This window comes from Hevea brasiliensis, chromosome 12 (assembly GCF_030052815.1).
Source record: "Hevea brasiliensis isolate MT/VB/25A 57/8 chromosome 12, ASM3005281v1, whole genome shotgun sequence".
In the NCBI taxonomy this organism is placed as follows: domain Eukaryota; kingdom Viridiplantae; phylum Streptophyta; class Magnoliopsida; order Malpighiales; family Euphorbiaceae; genus Hevea; species Hevea brasiliensis.
Window position 1 is genome coordinate 3,289,360 of NC_079504.1, and position 9,813 is coordinate 3,299,172.

Below are 9,813 nucleotides of genomic sequence, written 5' to 3' on the forward strand. Positions count from 1 at the left end.
TCTGCGTAATCCAATGGGTATGTACGCATTATATGCATCGAGTAATCTACCAGGTCAATGGCAGTATATCTGAAGAATTTCCTGGTTTTGATGCACAGTTGCAATTCAACCTGTGTTCTTTGGATAGCACATAGTTCTTTAAGATTTGGGAGGATGGTTACGGAAAGATTTTTCTTGTAAGAGTTCTTTGTATGATTTTTCTTAGGCTCATAATAGGTTCAATCAATAATGCGTTATTATACAAGATCAACCATAATTCTAATTAAAATAATAATTCATAGTTGATTGGGTCTATGATACTATTATAATACTCTTTACAGCAAACAATTAAGTTTGGCTTGTGGGTCCAAAACAGGGTTGTGACATTCAGATCTGAAAGACTGAAACTAACAAGTGACCCTAGAAACAGAATTTCAAACTAAACTTCTCAAGTAACAACAAACCTTCATTGGTCTTCCAGGTCTTACATTCGAGCAAATATTAAAACTTAATTAAGTGTAACGACCTTTCAAAAATTCTTACGTGCGGCTAGTGCTAAATTAGTTCATACCTACCTGCTGTAGCTGCAGCTGCAGGTTGGCCAAGAACAACAGATCCTTAATTCTAAAACAAACCCTTTTCTTTAGGTCTTAAAATACTACTAGTTTGAGACCACATCTTTCTATTGCAGCAGACGAAGAGAGAGCCACAGCTAGCAGAGAAGTAGTGATGGCCATAGATGCTCCTCTTCTCGATAGCCATCCCAATGGTGGCCATCAAGAGCAGAAGCCTATTAGCGTTGTTAGAGAATTCGGGGAAGAGTCAAAGAGGCTATGGAAGCTAGCAGGACCAGCGATCTTCACTTCCATATGCCAGTACTCGCTGGGTGCACTCACTCAGACCTTTGCTGGCCTTGTGGGTGAAGTTGAACTCGCTGCTGTTTCCGTTGAGAACTCCGTTATTGCTGGTCTGGCCTTCGGTGTCATGGTCGGCTCTTCTTCGGCTTGCTCTTTTTTTCTTTTTTGGTGGTTCACTAATATTATGTGTTGAATGCAGTTGGGAATGGGTAGTGCATTGGAGACTCTCTGTGGGCAAGCCTACGGTGCGGGGAAGCTGCGAATGCTAGGTATATACATGCAGAGATCATGGGTCATTTTGTTGACCACTGCCTGCTTATTGGTTCCGATTTATGTTTGGTCTCCCCCCATTTTGGAACTCATTGGAGAGACTACCGAGATATCTACAGCTGCAGGTTTCACTCTTTCCTTTTCTTATTAATTATTATTTTTTCGGATTAAAAAAAAAAAGCTACAGAGTGTAATGTAAAAATGGTGAAGTAAGATGAATTAATGGCCCAAGGAACTGAAGGAAGTAATGCCCATGTGGGTCCATTTGTTTGGAAACATCATACATAAGTCATTTAGGTTGAGGCGTCATAGGTCCAACAAAGCCTATATTCTGTGCTCTGTGAACAAGCCAACTGGGAGGGCGTGGAAGACCAGTTAGCTTTGCTTCAAGGAAATGATTTTAGCGCCACAAATGTTAATGGGTTTTTATTGTTTGTTCACTTGGAATTGATTTTACCATCTGTACAATGAGATTTTGAGAATGCTTACTCTTGATCGGGGGGCATTTGTTGCAGGGAAATTTGCTCTGTGGATGCTACCGCAATTGTTCGCATATGCGACGAATTTTCCTATACAAAAGTTTTTGCAATCACAGAGGAAAGTGTTTGTAATGGCCTGGGTATCCGCTGTAGTACTGGTGTTGCACGCAATTTTCAGTTGGTTACTAATACTGAAGCTTGGATGGGGCTTAACTGGAGCAGCAATCACACTTAACACTTCATGGTGGCTCATAGTTATTGGACAATTGTTGTACATATTCATTACCAAATCGGATGGTGCTTGGAGTGGATTCTCATGGCTTGCATTTGCAGACTTGTGGGGTTTTGTCAAGCTTTCCTTGGCATCTGCTGTTATGTTATGGTAAACTTTTCCTTTTCCTTTCCTTTTCCTCTTAAATTCACCACTATAGACTTGTATCATATAAGGCCAAGGCATAACGCTGATGCTACTGCGCAAAATTGACTTGCAGCTTGGAGTTTTGGTACTTAATGATACTGGTGGTGATAACTGGTCGCTTGCCTAACCCCCTGATACCAGTTGATGCCATTTCTATATGGTAAAGTTTCTATACTCCATTATGCTTAATGGGTTGCTGGCTCAAAGAGTTTTTATTTGTTTTTCCTCTTGAGTATTTCTAGCTAGTTGAGCATCTTTTAGCTGTACATATAGAGATAACTTGTTTAATTAAATTCATTTTTATTTATTTTTCCTCTTGAGTATTTCTAGCTAGTTGAGCATCTTTTAGCTGTACATATAGAGATAACTTGTTTAATTAAATTCATTTTTATTTATTTGCAGCATGAACATACAGGGATGGGATGCAATGATTGCTCTAGGATTCAACGCTGCCATAAGGTGATTTGTCTCTGTATATGTCTCAGTTCTTTTGAAATGGTAGTCTCATATGCTTTGTTTGCCTATAATGTAGAATTCAATCCTGAAACAAGAAGTTCTAATATCCTATATAGTAGTCGTCTTCTAAATTTCACGTTATTCTCCTATGCACTCACTCGTCAGCAAGAAAAATGGAGAGATACCATGAATAACACACACATGCTTGTTTACTGACAGTGTGAGAGTATCAAATGAACTTGGAGCTGGCAATGCTCGGCTTGCGAAATTGTCAGTTATAGTGGTTTCAGTGACATCCATCTCAATAGGGGTTATTTGCATGGCTGTGGTTTTTGCAACAAGAGACTATTTCCCCTACCTCTTCACTACCAGTGAGGCTGTTGGTAATGAAACTACCAAACTTGCTGTCTTGCTTGCAGTCACTGTACTTCTAAACAGCCTTCAGCCTGTCTTATCTGGTGAGCGCCTAAGGACCTCAGATATTTGATAGGTAACATATTTTTTAGCATCTTAAGTTTCTTCTATTTGTTAAACTTCCTTTGCTACTTTTATTCAAGGTGTTGCTGTTGGAGCTGGATGGCAATCTCTTGTTGCATACATCAACATTGCTTGTTACTACATTGTTGGATTACCGGCTGGAATACTCTTGGGATTCACATTTAATTTTGGCGCTATGGTAAACTAACAAAATCTATAGCCTCTCTACTTCTTGATATACTATGCAATTAAAAATCCGAATGCAGTCCATTTTCCATAACAAAGAAGAAGAAAAAGCCAAATATGCTCTCCTCATGCATTTATCAATTTTTGTCATGCAGGGTGTTTGGTCAGGGATGATTGGAGGAATTTGTTTGCAGACCGTCATATTGATTATAGTCACTTCAATAACTAACTGGAAGAGAGAAGTCAGTACATCTGCTCTTTCTACGTTTCTCAATAGCGAAATGAAATTACCTTTAATTTTTAGCTGTTTTATTCGTCATTCATTTATTGGATTTGCAGGCAGAAGAAGCTGAGAGCCGTGTTAAGAAATGGGGAGGATCAGTTGCAGAGCATTGATCTGATTAAAAGTGCTAATTAAGTTTAGAAGTAATTCTTGCTTTTGCAGAGACAATGACAGCGAGACAAATAATCTGCTGAGACATTTTAAGCCTTCCAAGTTAGAAGAAATGGATGGATTGTAGCTATAGCTTTCTGTTACAACGTTTGAACCATTTCAGAATCATGAAGTAACAGTGATTCAGATGGGATGACATATCCATTTCGATGTATGCAAGAATCTTCTGATGATTCTTTTTAGTGCTTATTTGAGATTTTGAATCCCTTTTTTCTGAAGTGGAAATGGAAATGGTTCATTTATATTGAAAACAAAAAAATTAGTTTGATAATTTTGTATTTATTGGTTCTTTGACCAAGAAGTCCAAGTAGTATCATTCAAAGATAGCAGCGTATATTGAATCTGAATAACTTAATTTAAACGGCGTCGTCTACTACCAATCTGAGATACAGATAGATATGGCCAAAAAAAGGAGATGATGGGCATTGTCATCAATTCGCTTAACATGATCCCCCTTGGCCCGGTCATGGCATGGCTGCTCAAAATACTCATGGCCCTAGTCTGTCTGGGGTGAGTGTCCTCTATACTCTTCCAGAAAAGGAAGAGCTCGAAGAAAATCAAAATGTCAATCTCAATCTCGATCTCTTCGCTCACCTCATACTTGTCTTCACTTTCTTTCTCTTCTCAAGTTTCGCAAAAACCAAACACCCTCTCATTTTCCCGTTCAAAATCCCTTTCGTTCTCGCCCTCCCCCAAACCTCTTCTTGTCTCCGCCACTGTTGCGTCACCCGTGGAATCCGAGACCACTGACCTCAAGAAATTGGTTAAGTCGAGGCTCCCCGGTGGATTCGCCGCCCAACCCATCATCGGCACCGGCCGCCGTAAATGCGCCATTGCTCGAGTCGTTCTTCAAGAAGGCACAGGCAAAGTCATCATCAATTACCGCGACGCCAAGGTCTTTCCTCCTTTCCTCTCTATCTTTTTCTGCGCATGCTATAAGGTCATGTTTTTGGCTTAGTTTTTTTATGGATGAAAATTTAGGAATTTTGAAACAAGTATAGCGCTTTGTTTTATTGGATTACTTAATTCATATATCTATTGTTTGGCTTGAGATTAAGGAAGTAGCAAGGAAGTGCAAATTCTAACCACATAACTGTAGATTGAGACCTCAATATTGAAATGGGCGATGCCATGTTTTGTGTCTTTCCGTATCTGTTGTGGTTAGGGCGCAAAGTTTTTGGATGTTTTAGATAGATGTGGTTCTGTCCATATCTGTATCTTGGATGATTTTTGTAACCTACAATCTGATTTATGATGGTTTTACAATGGCATATATTCTGTTATGATCAAAGATTTAAAACTGTTTGTTGTTTTGAATTGTTCTAAGCACATAATATGAATTCTCCATCTCAGCTTTTTCAATCCTTAATTGGTAAATATGGTGGTAAATATTCAATGCGGAGATGCTCTCTGAATATTATATTTAAAGTACTTCTCACTTTTGGACTATTGCTTATTCAAATATATATAGTAATATGCTCCTCATGCTGTTTGAAATTATTGCTGTGCTTTATCCTGGCCAACCTTATAGGAAATAGGTTCCTTTCTATTATTTTGGTATGAGATTTGTATCCTTGCAGGCTTAAGTTCAGAAAATTTGCGTGAATTTATTCTGGTATCTCATAATGTGTGCTTTCCAACTAGCTTGAAAAGAGGGGGAGTAAATTGTTAGTCTTACTAATAGTTTTGCAGTTGCAAAATTGTTTTCCACCTTGGCCATGGTCTGGCGTCTATCTTGTCTTCCTCTTATTTTTTATGTTATTTTATTTTGGATTTTTTGTCTAATACATTCTATTGCATCCCTATTGGCAACTTGTGATCTATTTAAAAAAGATTCCTAACTTCATGCACTTTTTAGACATTCTAGTTCCATGTTTGTTGATTGTTGTTAGTATACATGATTTTCTTCCCAGTGATTGCAACTCGGCTCAAATGACTTGTTTACTCGCTAGTACTTGTGTCAAATTTTCTTCATCTGTTTTCAGAAACACCGCCTGTATGGAAAAAGTACATGCTGTCTTTCCTAAAGTAATGAGTAGATTTTGGTTCCTGCAGTTGAACTGGTGCATGTAACAATAAACTTATCTCTCAGCCAGTTCCTTTCCTCTGGGTTTGTTTTCAACTTTAATGATGATTCCCTTTTATGGGCTTTGGCTTCCTCATACAGGAGGAATCTCTTTATTTATGCTCTTACATATGGTTTTTAATTCACTTGAGAGTAATGTGTAGAATCATTTTAGGCAATGTACCTTTAGGTGAATACTAACCCCGCCTAAGTAGTTTGCGCTTAGCCGGTCCCAAGCCTGGATAAAGGAGGAGGGTTGTGGTAGGTGACAACCAGCGTAAAAATTTCGTCACACCTTATGATATGGATTCAAATGATATAAATGTTGGGCGTCCTCTACTTACGCCGCGCTACATTGGAGCCCGGGTGTAGTGAGAAATATGCAAGGGTATAGGGCGTTCACCAAAAGCGACGCGTCATGCCGGCCCCCGGGTGTGGTGTTAAGTGAGCAAGGGTTCCTACATCATGGACGAGTGTGGGTAAAGAAGTTAGTCCATAGGACAGATAGTAGAATAGATAGTGGAACAGAACACAAGATAGACATAGAAAATAATAGAAGATATCATAGAAGGAGACCAATTAGGAATGAACAGTATAGGAGGAGAATCAGGGTTGGTACTTGGAATGTTGGGTCACTTGCAGGAAAATTAATAGAGCTTGTGGATACCTGGAAAGGAGAATGGTAAATATTGCTTGCATTCAAGAGACTAAATTGGTAAGAGAGAAAAGGTAAATCAAGGTATAAACTGTGGTTTATTAGAAAGAAGAGAAACAATAACGGAGTGAGCATTAAAAGATACTGTAATAGCTGTGAAAAGAGTAGGAGATAAAATTATACTAGTAAAGCTAGTACTAGAAGGAGAAACAATAAATGTAGTTAGTGCTTATGCTCCATAAATAGGATTAGATAGTGAGAGTAAACAAAAGTTTTGGGAAGATATGGATGATTTAATACAAAGCATACTGAATGAAGAGAAGGTTTTCATTGGTGGAGATTTGAATGGACATGTAGGAAGTGATAAGCAAGGTTATGAGAATGTTCATGGAGGTTTTGGTTTTGGCAGTCAAAATGAGGAGAAAAAAAGCATGCTGGATTTTGATATGGCATACGACCTAATACTAGCAAATACCTACTTTATAAAAAGAGTGTCACATTTAGTGACTTTCAAAAGTGGGCAACATAGAAGCCAAATCGACTTCCTCTTAACCAGAAAGACAAATAGAGCTCTATGCAAGGATTGTAAGGTCATTCCAGGAGAGGTTTTAACAAGTCAACATCGATTAGTAGTCTTGGATGTCAAGTTTAGGAATAATTCAAGTAAGGTCAGAAGAAATAGTGTAGCTCGAACAAAGTGGTGAAAGTTCAAAGGAGTAAAGCAAGTGAAGTTCAAAAATGAGCTTCTCGAGTCCGAAGCATAGAAGCTGGATATGGAGGCCAATGATATGTGGATAAAGATGGCATCAAAGATTAGAGAAGTAGCTAGAAAACTACTTGGATAGTTTAAAGGACATGGATCACCCTCAAAAGAGAGATGGTGGTGGAATGAGGAAGTACAAAAGGCAGTGAAGAGAAAAAAGGAAATGGTATAAAAAATTACCTAAATGTGATAATAATGAGGCATGTGAACAGTACAAGATAGCAAAGAAAGAGGCAAAAAAGGCAGTTAGTCAAGCAAGAGCACAGGCCTTTGAAAAGTTATCTGAGAAACTTGGAACTAAAGTAGGGGGGAAAGATATTTATAGATTAGCAAGTAGGAGAGAAAGGAAATGTCAAGATCTCAATCAAGTTAGGTGCATTAAGGATAAAGAAGGAAAAATGTTGGTGAAAGATAAGGACATTAAAGAAAGATGGAGAAATTATTTTAATGATCTCTTTAATAATAGTCAAAATGGTAATAGCGTGAATATAAACTATGGATCAATAGAAAAGAATGTGAATTATACTAGAAGGATTAGATCTTTAGAAGTAAAGGAAGCATTTAAGAGAATGAAAGTGGGTAAAGTGAGAATGAAAGTGGGTAAAGCCTGTTGTCCCGATGGAATACCAATTGAAGTGTGGAAGTGTTTGTGAGATATGGGAGTGGCATGGTTAACTAAATTATTTAATAAGATTCTAAACTCAAAGAAAATGCCTGATGAATGGAGGAGGAGTATTTTAGTATTTATTTTTAAAAATAAATGAGACATATAGAGTTACTCAAAGTATAGGGGAATTAAACTCGTGAGCCATACTATGAAGTTGTGGTAGAGAGTTGTGGAGCATCGACTACGTCATGATACTTCTATCTCTCTTAATCAATTTGGCTTTATGCCCGATCGTTCAACTATGGAAGTAATCTTTCTCATTGGAGGATTGATGGAGAAATATATAAATGTGAAGAAAGATCTACACATGGTTATTATTGATTTGGAGAAGGCTTATGATAGTGTTCCAACAGATATCTTATGGAGTGTGTTAGAACAAAAGAGAGCATCTATTAGGTATATACAAGTGTTGAAAGATATATATAAAGAAGCAACTACTATTGTGCGCATAGTGGGATGGGATACAAGAGATTTTTCGATTTCAATTGGATTACACTAAGGATCAGCTGTAAGCCTTTACCTTTTTACATTAGTTTTAGATGAATTGACGAAACATATACAAGAGAGTATTCCTTGGTGCATGATGTTTGCGGATGCTATTGTTCTGATAGATGAGACGCGAGAATGAGTCAATAGAAAGTTAGAGCTTTGGAGAAGTACTCTAGAGTCAAAGGGCTTTAAGTTAAGTAGAACGAAGACAGAATACATGCATTGTAAGTTCAGTGAAGGCCAAACTGGCAATAAGGAAGGAGTTAGTTTAGATGGAGTGGTACTGTCCCAAAGTAATCACTTCAAATATCTCAGCTCAGTCCTTCAAGTAGATGGGGGATGTGAGGAGGATGTTAGTCATAGGATTAAAGCCGGATGGTTGAAGTGGAGACGTGCCACGGAAGTTTTATGTGATCGCAAGATTTCCAATAAGTTGAAAGGAAAATTTTACCGTACAGTCATACGATCGGCTATGTTATATGATAGTGAGTGTTGGACACTGAAGGAGTCGTATGCGTCTAAGATAAGAGTTACAGAGATGAGAATGTTAAGGCGGGTGAGTGGCCATACTAGACTAGATAAAGTCCGTAACGAGAGTATTAGAGAAAAGGTAGGAGTGGTGCTAACTGAGGATAAATTGAGAGAAAGGAGATTGAGGTGGTTTGGTCATGTGAAGCGTAGACATACGAAGGCTCCAGTTAGACAAGTAGGGTACATTAGGTTAGAGGATAGAAAGAAAAAAAATGGGTAGACCTAAATTGACTAGGAGGAGAGTAGTACAGCATGACCTAGAAGCATTACACATTTCTGAGGATTTAACCCAAAATCGTTTAGAGTGGAGAAAGATAATCCATGTAGCCGACCCCAAATTTTTGAGATAAAGATTTAGTTGAGTTGAATTGAGATGAGTTGTACCTTTAGGTGAATACCATAGATGCCAAAGTTCTCAAATGTCATATAGATGAGGATTGCATGTTGTACCAATAGTGAAACTCTTCCAGGTTACCTTTAGTGGCAATAATCATGCCTAGTTTCATTGCTGTGATTGCGAATATGGAGCTATTATCTCCCCTCTACATGTGTATATATTCCCTGTGACTGGGTTTTCTACTGCTTTGCAGGAATATCTTCAAGGTAACCCTTTATGGCTTCAATACATAAAGGTCCCATTGGTAACCCTGGGGTACGAGAGCAGCTATGATGTATTTGTCAAAGCTCATGGTGGTGGTCTATCTGGTCAGGCACAAGCAATCTCTCTTGGCATCTCCCGTGCATTGCTAAAGGTGAGTGAGAGCCATAGATCCCCTTTGAAAAGGGAAGGGCTACTGACTAGGGATTCGAGGGTAGTTGAGAGGAAGAAGGTTGGTCTCAAGAAAGCTCGCAAGGCTCCACAGTATTCTAAACGTTGAAGTTTGATTTTATTGTTTTACTTTCTGTCTAGCGGCTTTTTGTTTGTATACAGTATACATCTCTGTAATGCTGTATTTAAGCAAATTAACTTTATGTTCAGCTATCATATGTTTTGAACGCAAAATAGGGAATTCCTTTCTGTGATAATACCTTATAGCAATACCTAAAAAAGTTTTATCTGTTCGCAA

General features: G+C 38.2%; 2 protein-coding genes across 2 annotated transcripts; both read left to right on the plus strand.

Moving 5' to 3' along the window:
• The first annotated feature begins 612 nt into the window (after nucleotides 1–612).
• LOC110631599 (protein DETOXIFICATION 33-like) lies at nucleotides 613–3,847 on the plus strand. The gene is made up of 9 exons (XM_021779481.2): nucleotides 613–966; nucleotides 1,036–1,231; nucleotides 1,622–1,967; nucleotides 2,077–2,163; nucleotides 2,406–2,462; nucleotides 2,679–2,917; nucleotides 3,017–3,135; nucleotides 3,278–3,364; nucleotides 3,462–3,847. Exons 1-9 carry the CDS (start codon nucleotides 709–711, stop codon nucleotides 3,516–3,518), a joined length of 1,446 nt encoding a protein of 481 aa, XP_021635173.1. The 5' UTR covers nucleotides 613–708; the 3' UTR covers nucleotides 3,519–3,847.
• A 171-nt stretch (nucleotides 3,848–4,018) lies between these two features.
• Nucleotides 4,019–9,813, plus strand: LOC110631606 (30S ribosomal protein S9, chloroplastic). The gene is made up of 2 exons (XM_021779491.2): nucleotides 4,019–4,471; nucleotides 9,337–9,813. Exons 1-2 carry the CDS (start codon nucleotides 4,139–4,141, stop codon nucleotides 9,622–9,624), a joined length of 621 nt encoding a protein of 206 aa, XP_021635183.1. The 5' UTR covers nucleotides 4,019–4,138; the 3' UTR covers nucleotides 9,625–9,813.